This window comes from Seriola dumerili, unplaced genomic scaffold, assembly GCF_002260705.1.
Source record: "Seriola dumerili isolate Sdu_G_001 unplaced genomic scaffold, Sdu_1.0 BDQW01000018.1, whole genome shotgun sequence".
NCBI lineage: Eukaryota > Metazoa > Chordata > Actinopteri > Carangiformes > Carangidae > Seriola > Seriola dumerili.
The window spans coordinates 3,305,014-3,326,516 of NW_019174273.1; the positions used below are offsets into that span (position 1 = coordinate 3,305,014).

At 39.1% G+C, this 21,503-nt stretch overlaps 1 protein-coding gene across 1 annotated transcript in view; it reads right to left on the reverse strand.

Moving 5' to 3' along the window:
• The window catches only part of LOC111233043 (neuroligin-4, X-linked-like), an 84,758-nt gene extending 66,089 nt beyond the window's left edge, over nucleotides 1–18,669 (reverse strand). Inside the window, exons 1-2 of the mRNA XM_022760779.1 lie at nucleotides 18,637–18,669; nucleotides 6,103–6,830 (exon numbers count right to left, since the gene is read on the reverse strand). Of these exons, the coding sequence (XP_022616500.1) occupies nucleotides 6,103–6,553 (451 nt within the window). The 5' untranslated portion in view covers nucleotides 6,554–6,830; nucleotides 18,637–18,669. The remainder of the gene's footprint in view (nucleotides 1–6,102; nucleotides 6,831–18,636) is intronic.
• Nucleotides 18,670–21,503: the final 2,834 nt, after the last annotated feature.

The following is a 21,503-nucleotide window of genomic DNA, read 5'->3' on the forward strand; positions in this document are numbered from 1 at the left end:
AAAGCCTAAATTAAAACAAATCAAATAATGAAACAAAGCGAAACACAATACATGTGTATTTCATAATTATATAACAAACATCTGATAAAATGACAATAAATTTTTTTTATCGATATTTTTGAAAAAGCTTTTTAATGAAATGAAAATTATTATTATTATTATTAATGCAGAAAGCGAAAAAATGATGTATTACTTTCTATCCTTTATGCTTTTATTATGATATTTATGGCAACAAAACCTAAAAATAAGTGAAAAATATAAAGTCACAAAGTTGTTGTTGGTTGACTTCATTTCCTATAACACATCGGGCAGACTGAGGGTTGAGTGTAGCACAAATTTGGACTATAGCCTATGCCAAATAAAGTGGAAGTGCTGACTTTACACCCTACAAAATTACATAATCACTTGATGTGTTTGGCAGTGAGATGCGAGTAAATAAAAGTGAGCAGCATCGGCTCCGAAAAATGCAGTCTTAGAGCTATTTCCTCTCTATGTTTTCCTTGGTTTACCTCATTTTATCTTCGCCCTGTAAAGTGCTGCAAAGAGTATTTTAATTTAAGGAACAGCTTGCTCCAGCGCTGCACAAAAAAAAAAAAAAAAAGCTTGAAAAATGTCTTTTGCTTTGGAAGCTCGGAATAAATGGCGGCTGCTGCCGAAACATTAAGCTGGTAGCGCCTGTGGAAGGGCATGTGAAGGGAACAGGCGGCTTTAACGGCACGCTGGGTTTTTACATTTGAGACATAAATGCGGGAGATGTCGACAATTAAAAAAAATGGAGGCGAGGCAGCCCTGGTATTGTCTCCCTCTCTGAGAGCCCCCCGAGGAAACATCTTCCCTCTGATTAATTCACTAGACAGCTGCGTGCCACCTCCCCACTCAGCCTGCTGTTACCGCAGAGCCTGATAAAGCCAGCTTTAGCACCTCAACACACTCCAAAACTAGCCTCTCTTTCTCCTCTTCCACACTTCATCCATATCTTTCCCTCTTTAAGCGCACAAATGAAGAGCTCTCGGGCATTTTCAGCTGCACCTTCCGTCCGCTTGGCCGACGGAATGAGCAGGAGATGTGGAAAGAAAAAGAAAGAAAAGGGGAATGACAATACAGTCATCTGAGCGCGCCGTAGTGGATTTCCTCTTTCAACTTCAAATCAGATGAGAGAGAATAGGCAGTCGCATAATCTGTCAACCCACTCGAGGTGCAGCAAAACTATAAATCTGTCCCTGATCCTCTGCTGGCAGGATATTTTGACATTACACCAGATTTCTGAAAAGGCCAACTTGGGGGATATAAAGATGATGGGCAGCTAGGGGAGCTCTAACTGGGATAGACACATCACTCCCCACAGAGCTCAGATATCATTATGACTCTTTTATCCTTCGCTCCTTACACATTGTGTTTCTCTATTTGCAATAACAGGTAATAATGGGATGACTGCAGTACATTATCTACATCTACAAAGTGCTGTTTGGTCCATTTAACAAGCAAGGGATGTTGAGCAAGCCTCACATATTCTTTTTTTTTGTGTAGGCACAAATCTCGTAACTCCACTTTAGGTGGTTTTAATGTGCAGCCTGGTGTATTTTCCGACAGGTTCACCTTACCTCCAAACACAAAGGCTCCCATTGCTTTCAAAAATCCATTAAAATAGCTTAGAGACGTAGCGCTGCCTGGACTAATGTAGTGCATCATGTTTCACAATGGCTGAAAACCTTTCAAAAAGCCTGTTGGATAAATGGATGAAGTCATAGTGGTTGTGCGGAACAGCAGCCTATTTTGGAAGTTGCAGGATCGTTGCCATTAAGGACACAACAGCAACACATTGAATATTTCAATGAGCATATGTCATCGATTTAGAAAGTTCTGATGCCGAACAACACTTAGTCCAAATAATAAAGTCATGAAAGCTCCATATAGTGTTAAAGGTAGATGTCCATGTGTTGTGTGATTATAAAAAAGGTCTAGGTTCTATATTAATACTGTGAAAGTATCAAAGAGAAATACAGCCTTTATTCAGAAACTGAGCTTTAAAACCAGCCGTCAGGACTTCTGGAACTTTGTGATGTCACAACAAAGCAGTCACTGTTTTCAGCCTCACCCACCCGGACCCACCAGCCAACCTCGCAGGATTCAGTTTCTCTGAGTGTTTACCTTAAATCTGCTATATTTTTATTGGATCAACTCAGAAAACAGTCAGCCAATCAGAAGAAAGGCTCAGATCCTATACTCTGACTGGCTCTGGGACTGTTAAACAAACCAAGATATTTGAATATGTTAAGTAGGGCTCTGAAAAAATTGTGATGGACATTTTTCACTATTTTGTGACCTATTGATCTATTGATCAATTGATCAAAAAATAATGGGCAGATTAATTGATAATGAAAATAATCATTAGTTGCAACCCTTATATAAACATACTATATCTCAAAGAATTTCACAACATGGGAAAGGTTTGAATCTTGACAGGGACCTTGATACATTTTTGCCCTCAATGATTCTGTGATGTGATTGGCTGTGCACTATCAAGTAATTTACCAGTTGACAGTGAAGTATCATCATTACCTATACCCTATATCAAGAGTGAAGTTGCCATATATTGTATGTCACCTATAAGGGGATATTATATTATCTCTCACACACACACACACACACACATCTATATATATATATATATATATACAGTATGTATAACAAATACAAGAAATACCACAATTATAGCTTAAAGAGCTGCCATCAAATAATACCACAGACTGCCAGTCCCTACCACACCACACCAGCAATTAGACCCATCCACTCATTTTTCAAATTAAAAGCCTGTTATTGCGTGTTGAGCTGGCATCAGGGAGCAGGGAAATTAGAAATTAGAAATAAAGTCCTTGCCTCCAATATAAGCCTGCTCCAATAAAAGCCTGCTTCTGTGTGTCATTGAGGTAAATAAATCCACTATTAAAGAATCCATGGCTATGCTTTTCAAGTGATGCTCCTTGCAACAGAAAGTGAAATTACATTGGGACATTTCACATGCTATTGCCTTATTAAAAAGAAAAAGGATTTTGTGTTTGCAGCCCATTTAATTCTCAGACACTTTTATGTTTAGACTCTACTATTACAGAGGTTTTCATCAGTGGGTGGAATTTACTCAGCTGAGTTTACTCAATCTAATGGCGTAAGATTAAAGTGAGCAAACTACATCTGAAGATTGTAACATGGCGTTGAAAGTGAACTTTTATTTATATATTTTTGTCAAACTGCTTATGTATGTTCAAGATCAAAACACTGCTGTAATTTATTTCAGGCTTAAAGATTCTGAATTATTAAATCGTACATACTGCTACATATTAAACTCACATCTGTCTGTTAATTACCTTTGCCATTTAAATATGATTACATATAACACATCATTCACGATATTTATTTGAATGGAAGTATTCAGGTTCTGCAACTGACCCCAACCCTGATCAGGGACAGTTGCAACATATTAAAAATTTCATTACATTACACTATTGAACTTTTGCTTTTTGTCTCAATAAGCATAATATACTGTAAATATTCATCGTTTCACAATTATATTATAGTATTATTTATTTATTTGATGATATTTATCAAAGAACAATTATTGAGTTTTGTTTTTTGTAGAATATAGAACGTACCTTCAGTCAAAATGGGCACAGTGTATCTATTTCATTGCTTATGACAACGAGAACAGGCAAATGTATTATCTTACACAAAAGGTCAGTTTGACATAAATACAGCATATTTCTAATCGGAGATTTAAGACTTGTTGCAGCCGTCCCCACTCTCCCCCTACATACAGGAACCCAGGAGTAAAACTCTACCCCGCACCACAGATTCAGCTACAAGCGACAAACGTACTGAGAGATAAACACACAGAGACTTTTATGAGCAAGAGTTGTCTCTCTAGTCCGTGGACAGGGTAGGAGAGCGTGACGGGTTTTGGCTGTGGCTTTGCTCTGCGGGACCGCAGCATGCAGTTCTTGCGTGACTATCCTCTGCTGTGAGGCTGTAATGGAAAGGTATGTCAATCGGAATGGAAAAACCCAACTACTGGCTACTACTAGATGCACATGAAACAAATTGTATTACATGTACTCCAGTGGAGTATAATAACTTCTTTTTTTTTTTTTTTTTTGGAGATACAGAATCATTTGAGAAAAGCCCCTGACTGTGCACCGGTACAGGATTGTGAGATTATCCTTCACTTTTTAATCTAACATGTACTCAAGAGCTCAAACTAAATTTAGCACGGAGCTGTCAAAGATCTCAGCCAGACACACACATTAATGTGCCTCACTATCCCACACTGTCCCGCACCATCTCCTAAAAGCATCCTGACCTCCAACCACTGCAGGTTATGTTGTTCGACACACACTCCGAGTCCCGTAAACGGCAACTGCTGCTGCTGCTGCTGCTGCTGGCTAAAAAAGTGCTCGGTGTATACAAGTGTCACACCCACTCCAAGTCACAAGTGCTCACTCCAACAAGGGAAGTGCAGAAAACAAGCCATTATAGATGAGCCTTCAACCTGAGAGCAATACACTGTGAGCTACTTTTTATTTTAATTTTACATCACTCTTGGTTAACAGCTCTCCGTTCAGCTGGAGCACAAAGAAGCTCTTGTTTTTGGGCCAAACCATTGTTCACTGTTTAGATTGCTGGCAAAATCAAGGGATCCATGAAGGCAACATGTTCATCATGAGGTCACGACACTCATGTCATGTCAAAGTGATTTTAAAATGTATGTTTGATTGACAGCTTTGTAGGCAAACTTACAGCATATTTAATGCATAGACAGGGGGAACAACCTAAAACAGTAGAGGAGCCTCTTTTCTGACTGTTTTCTGAGTGATCCAATAAAAATAGAGCAGATTTCAGGTAAACACTCAGAGAAACCAAATTTTGCGAGGTTTTTATGGTGGGTCCAAGTAGGCGGGGCTTGGCTCAGGGCTGGTGACTGCTTTGTTGTGACATCACAAAGTTCAGGAAGTCCTGACGGCTGGTTTTAAGGCTCAGTTTCTGAATACAGGGTGTGTGTATTTTTTTCTGTGGACTGAGGCTTTGTAACCTGCTTTATAATCAAACACCACATCGACATTATCTTTATACTATATGGGTTTGTGTTTTTGCTATTAATGCAATCCTGTTGATGCTATTAATGTTAGCTTGATAAATTCACTATCTTCACCAACTTAAATTTCAGACCCTTTTCATCCCAAATACTTCTATGATAATAACCTACATAATATATTATAGCCTAAATGTATTTATTATTACACCGTATAACACTTCTCAACATCACATGACAATAATTTCTAACTATATAATCAATTAAACGATGCAGCATGGACCCAGATAAGTGGCAGAAAACGGATTAAGCCATTAGAAATTATGAACTCATCTAGTTCATGTTTGAAAAAAAGGCTTTTTGCTAAAATCACCATTTGCCATCCTGAGCCGATGAATTTCCTCCTCGTCACTGTAGCAGCAGCAGTGACGGTGTTAGCTGCAAGCCTGATGGTGCTGACTTAAACGCCAAAACTCACAAAAGCAGCACAGTCCTCTGTCACAACATTCCCACGTTTAGATTAGAGGTGTAAAATATCTCCTGACAGCCGCAGTCACAAACACAAACAATTTTAGAAGTAATGTTACATGAGGTTTAAGACCTTATAAATTATATTATAATTTTCTTTATATATCTTCATATGCATTTTTCATTTTGAGGAAACTAAATTTGATGCTTTATAGTTTACTGTATGTAAGATCTTAACATTATATCAATTGAAATTACAAAGCTTAAAATTACCACTAAGTGCAACACAGTGAAGTAGGGGTCAGGCCAGTGTAGATGTGAGAACTACTTCACTTTCAAACGATGATGATATTAAAAGGAACACACCATGATTTTGCTACAGCGCCAGTGGGTTAAATAACCAAAAACAGTATATATAAGTATGAGTAATAAAAATATTTCTTATGAGTAAAAAATTATGTTGCTACTGTATCAAAGTTCAGGGTAGATCTGCACAAGCAAGAGGGAACAACAAAAAGACATACAGGAAGACAGAAAGAAGACAGTTGACCTACCGTCCTCCGTGGGGACGTAGATGTTCAGGTAAAGGCAGTCCTCGCTCTGCTCCTGCACATAGGTTACCAGTGTATCCAAGTTGGCGGTGAACCACACAGGGAGCATGTCATTGAGTAAAAAGCGGTCCTCTAAGAACTGAGGACAAACCGGAGCAAACTGAGTAGCATTCCTGATGCCCGGCCAGGACATGGGCGGCTCTGGAGGCTGGAACCTCCGCTCGCCCGTTGGTGCTAATGCATATGGGATCCCCAAATACTGCTCCACTGGTCCCAGGATCTCATTGGGTAATGTAACCTTCACTCCCCGCAATTTTCCATGATTGGTGGTGACCACTGGGTGCTGCTGGGCATGAACAGTTGCCACGCAGATGGACGTCAGCCCTATCCACAGCAGAAGGTTGCCCTTGGCTGCGGACTGACACATCCATGAGGGGCCTCTGGGCGCTGACATGCTCCTGCTGTGCTGAGCCTGAGTCTGGCAGGTCGTGGTTAAGGTACCAACCTTGGGTCCTTGGCGTACCCCCTGCCCCTCCACCAAAATGCTTCCTGCTCCTCCTCAGGCTGCGAGCTGAAGGAAGGAGCCCCGGCCAAACACAGTAGGTTTCTCAAAGCTCCCCATCCTGAGAGCCGGCATGGAGACTGATTGCTGTTGTTTGACTCCCTTGTACAGAACAGGAGAGGATCTAGGATGGTCTTAGGTTATCTGGGCTCCAGCTTGATGGGATATCCTGAAAGAAGAAAGAGAAAAAAAAAAAAGTTGGATGGATTGCCAAGACATTTCATTTAAACATTCATTGTCCCTAGAGGGTGCATCTCGTAACTTTGGAGATACCGCCATTTTTCATTTAATCCGGTCTGAAATGTCTCAACTATTTCCATGAAATTTGGTGCTTTGCATGGTCCCCAAAGGATGAATCAGTTTTTGTTCCATATTAAATTGTGTTAATCTGATGCATTGCCATGAAATTTCTTACAGACCTTCAAGGGCTGTCAATGTGGGTATATCTTAAATATTCTGTCATGTTGTAGTGTGATAAAATAATCTCAGCTCACCGTTTACTCACTTGTTTTTCAGAACTTTAATCAAACCACACAAGATCTGAGATGACAAGATTAAACTTGAGTCAGAGTGTATTAGCTCAGCAAGTCTTGCCTTGTACCTCAGCAGGAGGCATTTGGAAAAAAACGCACTATAACTATGATCTTCCGAAGCCTTTTTACCCTCAATAAACTCGGCTATTTTTGTTCTCTGCATTGACACTAAACGAAGGACACTACGTGGAAGCATTTTGGATTTGACACCATGAATAGAAAAATCATGGATAAAGGTTAGACTTTGAGGCTTGCTTTACCGTCACCTTGCTAAAGTTATCTTTTTAGCTCACCACTCAATTTCGACAGCAGAGTAACAACAAATAATTGAGTGAGTTTATTATTGTAACCGTGACAACCAAGGTCTGGTATGCCTGCCGCCGTAGGGGCGCTATTTCAGGAGACGCTGCTATGGGTCATATCAGAGGAGGGAAAAAAAGACCTGTATACTTGTTGAGGTTGGAGGAATCTCAGCATTGTACACAGAGCAAACTAAAATGATGACCATGACAATGGCAGGGCAAGCTAAAATTAAATTAAAAATTAACTGCCCTCTAGTGGCAGCAGCAGGGTATTGCACCTGGAAGCCAGTTTTACTACCTAATGTTGTATCTATAGTTTCTGTCATTTTTTATCAAGCGGATCCCAATCCAACATGGTAACCATTCATATCATTCTAACCATGCTAGAAATTAGCATTGTGTTGTACCACTGTGCCGAGGAACAGCACCACAGAGCTGCAGGCGTGGCTGTAAACAAGGCCGCAGCTGAGGCCACAGAAAAGCAAGTGAATTATCTTAATTTTCAACATTAATCTGTAAAGACGAACAATTCAAACTCTGAATTTTTATTTCCACTTTGAAAAAAATGATTCAAAAAGTAATGGAAGCCTGCTGAGGTGTGAAGATTGCTTGAAATAATTTGATAGCAGATAATTCTCAGGCTTCTCTGTGAGGGAGTTTTGGAAAGCGGTTTGAATTAGAAATCTGCTCTGTGGGCTTGGAGGCGTCTCATGGACATTTGTGTCAAAACCAGATGGCAAGCAACCCATTAATTCAATTTCTCACCCCCACTCCGCTGCCCCCAGGTCTTAAGATATTTTTTAAATATATATTTTTCATATTTTAAGTGGTTGGGTTGAAGAAAATCTCATGCCTGACTGCTCCAATCGAAAAATGTTGATTAATTACCCTCTCACTCAAAAAAACACTGTATGCCATTCAAAGTCAAAGCCAAATCAATTATTAAATCTCACGCTGACCGGCACTGACTCCTTTCTGATATCAAATATAAATGAAAAAGCCACATGAATAAATGAGTTGGATTCTGCTAATAGAGTCAAAGTACATGCCAATCTTTGCGAGCACGATTTTAAAACTAAACAGTTTTCAAACAAGGATTAGTGAAACAGAACAGGGAGGATTCAAGCTGTTCCCAGTTGCAGCTGTGAGGATCTGTCATGTAGGAACACATCAGCTGAGAGACAGGGAAGTGGCTAACACAGCGTCATATTCAGGTGGCGTCACACCATAGCTGACTGAGTTTAGTATCACCCAGACGACGCTTTATTATGTGTTGGTATGTGGTCAGAACATGACAGACTGGATTGCAACAAACAACCCTATGTGCGGTGTTCCACTTTATGGTCGCCCCATTGGGCCAAAAACTCATAGCCATGTGCTAGCAAAAGAAGAAGAAGACAACTGTTAGCAAAGCCAGTTAATAAACACGCATGTAAACATCACTTCAGATATTCTGCTCTGCAAATGTGCGCATGCACATGTTCCTTTGTTACCATGTAGTTTTGTAGTAGTTTGCCCACTGCAGAACCAAATGGGTTTGCATCCACCACTGAAAATAGTCCCCGACAAATGCACAATTTCCAACTTTTTAAGTAACATTTGATGAAATAAAGTGTGCAAGTTTCTGTTGTAGGAAATTACCGAGCCGGCGACGGCAATATTGTTTTTCGGTTTGTCCGTACGTGCATCCCATTCTCTTGGAAGTGATATTTCAGTAATGACTTGATGGATATTCAAATTCTGGCACAAATGTCCACTTGGTCTCAAGGATGTTGGCTGGTTAGATGTTGGTGGTCAAAGTTCAAAGGTTAAAGGTCACGGTGACCTCACAAAACACTTCTTAGCCATTACCCAAGACTTCACACTGAAATTATTTCTTTTATGAAACAATATATTTATTCATATTTCATATATAATAATAATAATATATTTTCATGGCAGTGTATGGATGTCAGAAATCAAGTATTGAGAGGGGGTCTTTTCATGAGATTTGCTGACCATATGAAAAACATAGAATAAGGCCAAATTTCAAGTTCATCTTTATAAGTTTAGGCAAGTGAAATTATCGTTCAAGGGTAGGGAATGACGGTAGTTACGTTTAATATTTAGGTTAGTAATTGCACTTTGTGATATACAGTGACGTCCAATGGCAAAGTGGTCTAAGGCTGTGTATCCACATAAAAGTTATGTTTTTTCATCGCTGTCTTAACATAACATGACAGTGCCTCAGCACATTACTGAGCCTCTTTTAAAAAGTGAATCAATATATTTGCGAGGTGTTTTTGAAAATGTGTTTTCAGTGGGAACCGATGGCCTCCAAGCTGAGAACCGGTTCAGGTTTTCCTCATGGGATTTGATGATAACACAGAAAATATAGAGCAAAGCAACTCTCTACATTTAATTGTGGTTAAATCTTCCCCTAGGTTACCTCGAAAATATGTTTTTTTCAACTTTGCAATCCTACCCTCAGGCTCATCTCAGACCTAGCAGGTGTTTCCATGGTAACAATCAATGACACCTGCTGACAATTGGCAAAAACTTGTGCAAACATGTCTCAAGATTTCTGCTTCGCTAACAATGTTGTGAAGCCAGCAATGAGAAGAGACTTCAGTTAAGAAGCTCTTAAAGAGGAAAATATCCTCTTACATTCATGCTACTGTCTCATCTCATGTCTAAATGTCCTGGGAAAATATCCTTGTAGCTGTCTTTCAAAGCTCTTGAAAAAAAAGAATACCCAGAATACACTGCAAGCTGAGATAGTTAAGAATGAATTAAACAGACATTTGTGACTCAGACTCAGCTTTCCCTGTGATGCTACAGGGTTTCAGTGTTGGTGCATCACATCATATTAAAATCTATACTCCAGCTGATGGGCTCAGTTTACACTTCCACACGTTCTCTTCACTCTGCAAATGTGCATACAGTCTGTGGGAGGAGGGTTGTGGATGGATGACCATGACAAAAAAAAAACAAAAAAAAACACACAGTCTGCCAGGAGGCAAGAGAGAGCATACACTCTCTCCACAGAGACCAAGGTCCTTGCAACCTCACAGCGTCGGGAACATATGGGTTTGAACCAAGATAACTTGAACCTACGCATAAGAAAGTGATGCTATTTTCTGCATAGGGCAGACTGGAGACGGTTGCAACAGGACATGGTTGCAGCGAGTCTTATTCCTTGTCATACTGTCCTGACCTTCTGTATGAAGTAGTCGAAATTTACTTAGTTTGAATCGTTGTTTTGTTGACTTCCAGGAGATGTGGCTGGCATGTGTCGAGGTCAGGGTGTTTAGCTAGCACATAATGTTCTTTCATTTCAACACGGTTGCAATAAGTTAAGCAAAAGCAGACAACACAACAGTATTTTTCAACATCTTTAGTTCCTTTAGCAGATGTTTAGCAGATGTTTAGCAGATGCAACACTTACTCATTTTAAATTATAAGAGAATACATGAGAAAGAGAAAGTATTTGGTTACGCTACTGTGCCTATTTTGTAAGTGGACCTATGTTCTATGCAGAACAAAACTCAATAACTGTTCATAATTACGAGTAAATAAGTAAATACTACTATAAAATTATTGTATAAATTAATAACGTCATGAATATTTTCAGAATACTATGCTTATTGAGACAAAAAGCAAAAGTTAATTAGTCATGTATTCTTAATTTGTTCAACCGTCCCTGATCTGTGTCGCAACCGTCCGAGTTTTTCCATTCAAATAAATATCGGCTCATGACTTTTGCTTTTTTTTTTTAAATCAGCCACTCATTCGTCTAGGGGTGCGCCAGTGCCTCCTCAGTTTCCTCTACCAAGAAAATACTGTTTGTGAAAATTGGATAAAAAAATTTTTTTAAATAACACACTGGAGGTTAGTTTTTCAATATGTTGTAGCTGTCTCTGTTGCAGGGTTGGGGTCATTTGCAACCCCCTTTACTTCTTCCATTAAAATAAGTTTTGTGAAGGATATGTCATACCGTATATAACATTCTTTAAATGGTATGGGTATTATGGTATTAGCAGACAGATGTAAAAGTTTGGTTGGTCTGGTCCAAACAGTCTCTGAGTAACTGAAAGAAATGCAACGAGTGTTGCAACAGTCTCCCGTCTCACTTTCCGTTGTCTAATACAAACCACAACAAAAAAAAAAGAAAAAAAGAGAAAGACATCAGAGTAATAAGCGCCATCACTCTCACTCTCTGCTAAATGTACAGCTGTGACTACAGGAAGCTTCATAAATAACTCTAAGTGCCACCCTGATGTAGGACTGGTTTTAGTCCAAGTATAACTTTAAGTGATTCTGAGAGACTTGATGACACACTGACATTTCACAGGCAGTATAGTAAATACGTGTGTGTGTGTGTGTGTGTGTGTGTGTGTGTTATTCTGAATAAAGACTGCCTGGTTGTGGAAAGTCAAGCAAACACTGTGTGAGTCCACCAAGTCACGGTCTGATACACTGTTAATGGAGCGGCTCCACAAAGTGTCACTAGCTCCGGGACAGAGCTGTTCACGTATTGATTAAACTGACTGTGAAGTAACAGTCGTATCACTGCAGAATTTTTTCCATGACCATGAATACACTGCTGACACTCGGATCATTGTTTAAGTGACGAAACAGAGTTGGGGGGGGGTCTGCTGCAGGGCATTCAGTGGCAGGGGATCTAATCAGAATGAAATGATTTTAACTTCTGTAAGGCTAACCTGTAGTTTGCTCATTTGCAGTTTTTATTTAATTTGAAGTTTAAAGTAAGAATTTGTGTAGTGCAGCACATAATCACATATATACTTTGCCTCAAGGCCTTTAGATTGGCTTTATGGTTATATTGTGATGTAGTGGTGCATACAGTATTAAATGCATTTGCAAAGAATTTCATTATGACAAGCTAATTAATTATTAAACTTGCAGCCCTTAGGTTGTCTGAGAAAAATTTTTATATATTTACTCTGTTAGCCCCAAGTTGTCGAATTTAAATATTCTGAGCTGGAATTAGGCTGTTCAATACTGAAAGAATGAATTTATATTTTTCTTGTATTCAACAACCATCAATGAATGTATCCTACAGGATCATAAAGCTCCACTGTCTCCAAACACCATCAAAACACATCAATGTGGATTCATCCACTGCTGAAAATAGTCCCGAACAAATGCGCTAATTTCTCCTGTTTGGAGTTATCAAACCTTTTTCTAAAAAACGATGTATAACACATTTCTAATTTGTTATCAGTATAAAAACCAGTAGCAGTTACCAGTTTGTTACCAGTATGAAAAATATATTTAAAAAACTATACTATAACTGTTATTTAATAGTAGAATTTAGAGGTTACTAACACCCTAATACCCAGAATGCCCTGGTCTCCCTTCACTAATTTCACATTACAAGTGTCTCCATTCAGGGTTATTATAAGATACTGAACACACCAACCCAAGAATAGAACATAATAAATCTTCATATTTACACCATGGCTTCCTCTTTATACACTGATCACATTAAACACATTTGCATATTAATGAGGAATAAGTGTAAAAACATAAGATTAATTTGATGTATGTAATGCGAACCACTTTGTAGCTTCTACCACCGGACACGAATTCCATTTTAATTATTTTCATTTCATATCCTAGCAACAGGAGATATATTACCTTGAGAAAGCAATTGTTTGGTGTTGAAGTGCAACCGCCCTGTTCATGATTGGCTGCTTGCCTACAAGTGTGTTTATACAATGATAAAAATGTGTTATGCAGCTGCTTCAGAGGAAGTCAACAATAAAAAAAAAAAAAAAAAAAAGGGGGGGAAACGTGGCCACGCTTTGCACCGGGGGCTGAAATTGTTGGTCATTGTTCACCAGAGTTATACGCTTGTAAACGTTCCTGTGATAAATTGACACAGTGTACAGTTTCTATAATAACGTGGCGTTTTGTGACAAACTGTCCTTCAGTTGGGAGGGGGGCTGCTAACAAAGCGTGGCTCTCCTTGGCGAGAGCACACACACACACACACACACAGATGGCGGGGGGTGGGGGGGGGGGTGCTGCGAACATTGTTCTCACTCTTAATGATTATAGGAGATAAGTCTTATGAATACCAATGAAGGTGCTCGCTGTCATTTGCATTTCAATCATTATGAAATGATCCTGTCGGAGGCGCCCTGTCCTCTGGACTATAAAATGTCACCGACACTTTGAACCCGCTGTGGCTCATAATTAGCTGTGAATATATGCATACAGTACAAGCTGTGTTGTGTTTGTGTGGTTGTTTTCAGGTTTGTAGAACATACACTGCACGGACATCGAGTGGGCACAGGCTGAGTCAAAATAGCTTGAACGCACTCCTACGTAATGCATCCACAATGTGATATATGTACATAGATTACATTTCTATATAGGATGTATATGTACATATAAAATAAAAACATATATGTAAAAATTATATATGAAACCTGTTAGAAGTTTTCATATTATGACATATATGTCTAACTCATACAAATATGTATGTTTATGTATGTATGCTATTATTGTATATTATATATATATCAATAACGATCCCAAAGCCTGTCAATATATAATGATATGATATAAAAGTCTGAGACCAGTTTCCCTGAATAGAAAGAGTAGAATAGAAATTAAGGAGAAAATCAAATAAAAATATAGATTTTTATGTTGTTTGAATACACTTGCGTATATATATTAAATAAATAAAAGCATATATGGTCACAACATTTTATACCAAATCAGTTTAAATATAGAATATATAATTTTTTATCTATTTGTGTCTTGAATAAATGTGCATATATGATTCATATGAATTATATATGCACATTTATTCACACAATATATATATATATATATATAGTGAGAGAGAGAGAGAGAGAGAGAGGAAACACAAGCACAACATGCAAACTCCACACAAAAGGACCCCCAGCTGGACAAGTGGCAAGTGGTGCAATGGCTCTCCTTTCTGAAGTGTCCTTTAACAGGATGATGACAAAACACTTACACCTTCCTGTTCTCGGATACGACAAATCAGGTACAGCAGCTGTTTGGATACACGTCTAACCTTACAATGACGCTTAGATTCATTTTCTACAACAGCAATTAATGTTTTTTTTCCTGCCAGTCAAAGAAATATCTTGCTGACTTAAAACAACCTGTATATACAGATCAATCAAAACATGAAAACATATTTTTAATAAATAATAGTAAATAATAAAGTACGGAATGTGCATCAGAGAACGTTAAAAGTCCCATACAGTATAAAGGTAGATGTCCATATGTAGTTTGATTATAGATCAGGTCTGGGTTCTATATTAATACTGTGAAAGTATCAAAATGCTCAGTCCGCAGAGAAATGCACACAGCCTGTATTCAGAAACTGCAGCCATCAGGACTTCCTGAACATTGTGATGTCACAACAAAGCAGTCATGCTTTCACCTGGACCCACCATCCAAACCTTGCAGGATTTGCAGGAGTGTTTTACCTGAAATCCGCTCCAGTTTTTATTAGATCACTCAAAAACAATCAGCCAGATCAGAAGAGAGGCTCAGAGCTAAAACTACTTTGAGATGGTTTCCAGTTATTAAAACCACAAATATATCTTCTTCAGTGTTTAAAATAAAACACTAGAGGGGCGTTGAGTGGCGCAGTGAGTTGAGCAGGCGCCCCATATGTAGAGGCCCTTTACTGCATGTCATTCCCCCTCTCTCTGCCTCCCCATTTCCTGTCTCTCTGGCTATCATAAAGGCATAATAAGCCCAAAAATATATACTTTAAAATATGGGACCTTTTAATTTAACCACAGTCAACCAATCAGAAGAGAGGCTTAGAGCCCGATGAAGTAATGGCACAGACAAATACACAGACCTCTGGTCCTGTGTAGTGAGTTCACACTGAAACATACAGAGTTGTCTCCAGGAAGGAGCTGCATACCCGACATTTACAAAAGCTCTCATCTTCTCCCGCCTACTCAGCGTTTAATTGCCACCAAACTATCGGCAATATGAATGTAAATATTACAAATTCACCTGAGAACCCTGCGATGAAGTTCAGTTCGCTTTAAACAGAGCAGGCAGTAGCTGCGCGGATCAAGTCTTTTCCGCTCGGAGCCACTGTAGCTGTATGCGCTTGCCATTCAGGACTACAAAACCCACATACGCGACTCGACTCGACTCGACTCGACTCGACTCGCCGCCCTCTACACTTCTCATACACTAATACCCACAGGCTTGTGGGTATTACTGATGGTGCAGCCTGAGAACTGTTGCAGTTAAGTCAATTTACACAACTTTTAGTTTCTGTTAGTGGTAATAATTGTTGTCCAGGTTATTTTTCTATAATAGAATTTAGTTTATTTACTTAAAGGTCCCATATCTGACACTTTTCCTGTGTTTTATTTTTAAGTGTTATCCATGAGAAGATGGTGGATTGTGGTTTTAACTAAAAACCATTTCAATGTAGTTTTACAACAACAGGTCACTGAGCCAATCAGAAGAGAGGAGGCTCTGAGCATGTCTCCTGATCGGCTGCACTAATAAAAACAGAGCAGATTTCGGAGAAAACCAAATCCTGCTAGGTTTGGATGGTGGGTCCAGGTGGGCGGGGCTTAGAGCGATGGCTGCTTTAATGAAACACAGGCTAACTCCTGCTCTACGCTAACTACTTCATGTTCCCCCTGCTTTAAGCCACACCATATAAGTAAATTTTGCACCTGGCAAATTTCAGTGTGAGTGCAGCTTTAAGGTGGAATTTGTGATTTATTACACAGTCCTCATAGTCAAATGAAAGGTTGTTGGTCAATGCTTTCCACAACGACACGTATTAGCGTTTCAAAAACTATCTGCGTTAGCTTTTAATCAAGTTTAATGGTTCAAGTTTTACACGTCTCCTGAGTTTTATTTTGAAATGTTGATCCATAATAAGATATATTTCTGGTTTTAAGAACCAAAAACCATCTCAATGTAGCTTTACATCTCCTCTCAGGCTTCTCTCTGGAGCTCTAGTAACAACAGGTCGATCAGAAAGAGGAAGCTCTGAGACTCTCTTCAGAGTGATCTAATAAAAAATAGATTTCACGTTAAACACTCAGAGAAACCAAATCCTGCAAGGTTTGGATGGTGGGTCCAGGTGGTCGGGGCTTAGAGCGGCGAATGCTTTGTGACATCACAAAGTTCAGTAAGTCCTTATGGCTGGTTTTGAGGCTCAGTTTCTGAATACAGGCTGTGCAGATTTCTCTGTCATGTGAGCACTATGATACTTTCACAGTATTATTATAGAACCTAGATCTGCTTTATAATCACACAACGCATGGACATCAACCTTTATACTATAGGGGACCTTTAATAAACACCTTTAAAACACCCAATACTGGAAAACGCAAAATTTAAGTAGAAATCAGCACCTAATACTGAGACTTTGTTCCTCTGGTTTGATCTGGGGTCAAAAACAGAAAACTAAGCACATGAGTGATAAACACAGCCCCCCCCCCCCCCCCCTGCTCTTTAAGAGTCTATGCACATCACTGACACTCACACAGCTCAAGCTGCCACACATGCAACTCATTTAGTTAGAAGATTAAAGATTAAACCAACAGATCCGTTGCAGATCTTTGCAGGTTACTGCAGCAAACGTACTGTACACACAACAAAGGGATGATTGGATGGAGTAATGGGACACCTTACTGTGCAGTAATCCCTCCTTGACAATAAAACGCACCAGTATCAGCATGTTAACGCGGCTCCTGCTGTTTCTACCTGTTAGTCGCCTGCTTGTCGTTGTGTTTGCGTGCATGCGGTTTGGACAGCCGCCACCAAACTGTCAGTGGAATATGTTGATGTGCTGTGTCATGTGACGAGAGGCCTTCGTTTGTGATGCTTTAAAGCTGCAACATTGTCTCGTTTCTCCACAAAAGAATAAAAAAACAATTTGTTCCTCCGACATGTTTCCAGGAATCTCTCTGACGCTCGGAACACGGAGGAGGTGGATTATGTCTTTGCATGTTGTAAATGTTTGACTTTCAATTTTTGAACGACATGACTTTCATCCTCGGATTGAACAACAAAAGAAAATCTACAAAACACGACTGGAGGATGATTGGTAGAAGTTGGACATGTCCAGTCTGGCTCAGGAAAGGAGGTGAACTTGATTACCAGTTATTACGACACCAATGCAGACCTGAGCAGGTAACACCTTCCTCCCTGCACCCACACATGCATCAACATCTTCTAGTAAAAGATTTTATGACCTCATATGCACCTATGCCACCAAGTTCAAGAACCTAAAACACACACACCTATAACACACACACACATACAAGGTCATATCATTTTAAAGTATGTGGTGAAACCCCCTGTTGCAGAGGCTGCCTCAACTGCCACCCAGTATGAGTACAAGCTTAAAATCACAGCATTAGCAGCGGTGTAGCTGTAAAAGAAAATGAAAAAGTCTGGCAAGGCACCCCCCCCCCCCGTTCTTTTTTGTTTCTTTTTCCCCTCATCAAAAAAAAAAAAAAAAAAAAAATCTACATCCAGATATCCACACCACCATCTTGTGGCTGCCTGGTTGGAGATGCACGAGGAGCTTGCTGCTGCTGCTGCTGCTGCTGCTGCTTGAGGATGATGCTCATGTCTGTTGCACCTTACACTGAAGAGTTGTGTCGAAAACGCAGGTGTGAAACGAGCTTTAAACGCCTCGTGCTGCCTTTGTCGCAGTAAAACTTGACCCGAGCTGTTGCTTTTTTTTTTTTTTTTTTTTTTTTTTTTTTTTTGGTTCCAACCAAACACTGATTTCCATATAAAAATCTACCGCGATCTGTATCTTTGTATCATTCATTTAGAAATAAAAGGAATAAAAAAAAATCGGATAAGTGCGCAAGAAGACTGAGCGCGAGCAACTGCGGATGGATGGGGAAAACTCCACATTACACCTCTTTACGTGTGTTTTTCTAACAAATTCTGTTTGTGAAAAATGACTCACGCAGTTCCAAAATGTCTGTGATGGATTGAGGATGAGGAAGGAGGAGGAAGGAGGAGGGTGAAAACGCACACAAATTCAGCCTATGTTGTTTTTTTTTTTAACACAGGCTGCATCTGTCTGGAGGAGAAGCTTGGAAGCCTCCGCATCCCATCCCGCGTGCAGCGCACTTACCTCCGTCTGTATCTCCTGTATCTCCACCGTCTGACTCCTTTTTTTTTTTTCTTTTTCTCTTTTTTTTTTTTTTTTTTACATAAGTCCCGACTTCCGGCGAAATCCAGTCCACATAGGTAAGAAAAAACCCAGAATAAAGTCCACGTCCAGTCCGCTGCCGCTGCAAATCCAAAGTAAGAACAAGCGCAGTCCCGGTGTAGCCACTGAAGGCAGCCCCCCCAACTATACGTCCTATACGCGCGTCCGTGCGTGTGTGTGCGCGTGTGCAAAGTGTGTGTGTGTAAGTGTGCGAGTGTGTGTGTATGTGTGTGCGTGTATGTGTGTGTGTGTGTGTGTGTGTGTGTGGTGGAAGGGGGTAGGGGGGGGAGGGAGAGAATAGAGATGCGGCTTTATCAGCACAGAAGATGTTTCAATGAGTCATTGCAGAGGCACTAGAAACGGTTCTGAATCTAATTGCTCTCATAGAGCGCGTGTACTGCGAGGACGAGATTAGTGATAGCGAAACCAGGTCTCTCTCTCTTTCTCTCTCTCTCTCTCTTACTCTCTCTCTCTCTCTCTCTCTCTCTCGAGCTTGCCATTGGACTACACCGGCTGAAATTTACTAAGCCCGCAGCCAATGGATTGCCGCATTCTCTCCATCACCCTTAAGCAGCCGCTGTGTTGTGGCAGCTCTGGCATGGAGGCTGGCTGCTTTTCAAACCGGGGGGGGGTCCCGAGGCCTCCCAAGGGGCCCCCCTTCTGAGCTTTACCTTACCATTGAACTTCACCAAAATGTGAAGGAAACCAGCTCCTATCTATGTTTTGTGGGGCACATCAGTCCCCACAAATTCATTATGTTATAATTAGTTTTTAATCGTTGTGTTTGTTTGCCAGTAATTTTCCTTCATTAAAGTGCAAAATAAACCTTTTCTTCCCTTTTGACCAGAGTTTTCCAACCATTATGACCATAACGGTATGGAAGACAAATAATGCCTTTTCATCGCGCTTTTTATTTTAATGATAATGAGATGCGAACATTTAGTTTTTCTTTTTCTTTTTTTAAATGTATTTATTTTTTTATTTTTTTTTATTTTTTTACTTTTTTTTTATTTATCAGTGAAAAAAACAAAGTGACACAGAAGACATTGTAACCATGAAGCATGATAGACAAGTGACAGTGTACACAAAGTGGCATTTTGTGTGTATGAAAGTTGAACGTATACAACAATAATAATAATAAAATATAATAATAATGATAATTATATTGATAAAAAAATATATAATGCTAACAATGATATATAATAGTAAAAAAGTGGTTATGGCAGCAATGTACATGTACATATATATATATATATGTACAGCCAGCGTAATAGCAATAATATATGATAATAATAATATAATACAATAATAATGTGATAATAATGTCAGTTTTTCTTTTTCAATGTTTCATCTGTGCATAATGAATGTGCTTGTCCTTGCTTTCTTAAAATCAAATAATTGCGAACTGCGCGCGCAGGGCTATGACTATAAATTTACAATTATACAAGAAAAATCAAATAACTAAATGAGTTAGGAGAGATGAAGAAGACTAAAGCAGCGGTTCTCAACCTTTTCGAAACTCATGGCTTACTATAAAATCTCAAAAATTTTGGCAGCCCACATCCCATAACAATACGGAGGTCAAATAATGCTTTTCTTTTTTTATTGCTTTTTTTAAAAAAAAAAATGTCAATCTGTCTCTTGACTATTTCCTTTTAATTCTTCCTGTTGCTAACCAGCTATCCATTTTGATTCTCCAGTTTTTGCCATGGATCTAATCTGTTAGATGTGGTCTTGTTCTAAAGTTCATGTCATTGGCATATCAGTGACAGGCCTTAATACAAGAAAAACAAACAATGAAATGTTTAATGTTTTTAAAGATAATTTCATTTTAAAAATATTTGAAATATTTTAAATTATTTTTTTTACATCTTTTCACCAAAACCCAACTGTTTTGTCGGCCGCTTGCAATACTTTCGTAGCCCAGTCCACAGCGGCCCTGAGAGCTCAGTAGCACTGCAACTTTAGAAAACGTGCAAACTTCAGAAAACTTCATCAATTTGACTACACGAGCAACAATTTTGGACCCCACTGTATATAATATAAACATACACTGACAGGCTTTGGGATGGATACATATTTATGTAACATATATCTACAGTGTAAGCATACATATATATAAATGTATATATTTGTATAGGCTAGATATATGTCAATATATGAAATTGTTCCAATTTACATATGATAATAATAATAATTATTATATAGTTACATATGAAACAGGTTTCATATATAATTTTTACATAAATGTTTATATTTTATATGTATTAATATACGTATCCTCAATATATGTGTATATATTACATTTTGTGGGTCATATGGGTCAAACTGTTATGCCAATGTTACGCCCCGTTGCCGGGGAAAATGATAAAGTAAATAAAAGGTGGAAAAACTACACGAGCACGACACGTTAGCGTTTTTTAGTGTGTATTCTCTCCAGTCAGCCATGCCGCTTCTTTTTCTCAACGCGGGAACAGGCATCAACAATCAATCGCCGTACAGCACATTTGCCACAGGCTTGATAAAGAAAAAAAATAACTTATGCAAGCGAATTTTGATAAAAGGTAAGTAAAAGGTTGTAAACAAAACGTGATATAAAATAAACTACTTTTATCTACAAGTGCCGCCACCGTCTGTTGTCGTCTTCTATACCTGCCAGGCAAAAGCAGTTGAACACAGAATAGATGATCAATCCTCATTTTTTATATTCCCAACTGAAGACACATAAAAAACAATGAATTACTCTTCCTTAACTCACTCTTTCTAATGAACCGCTACACCAACACATG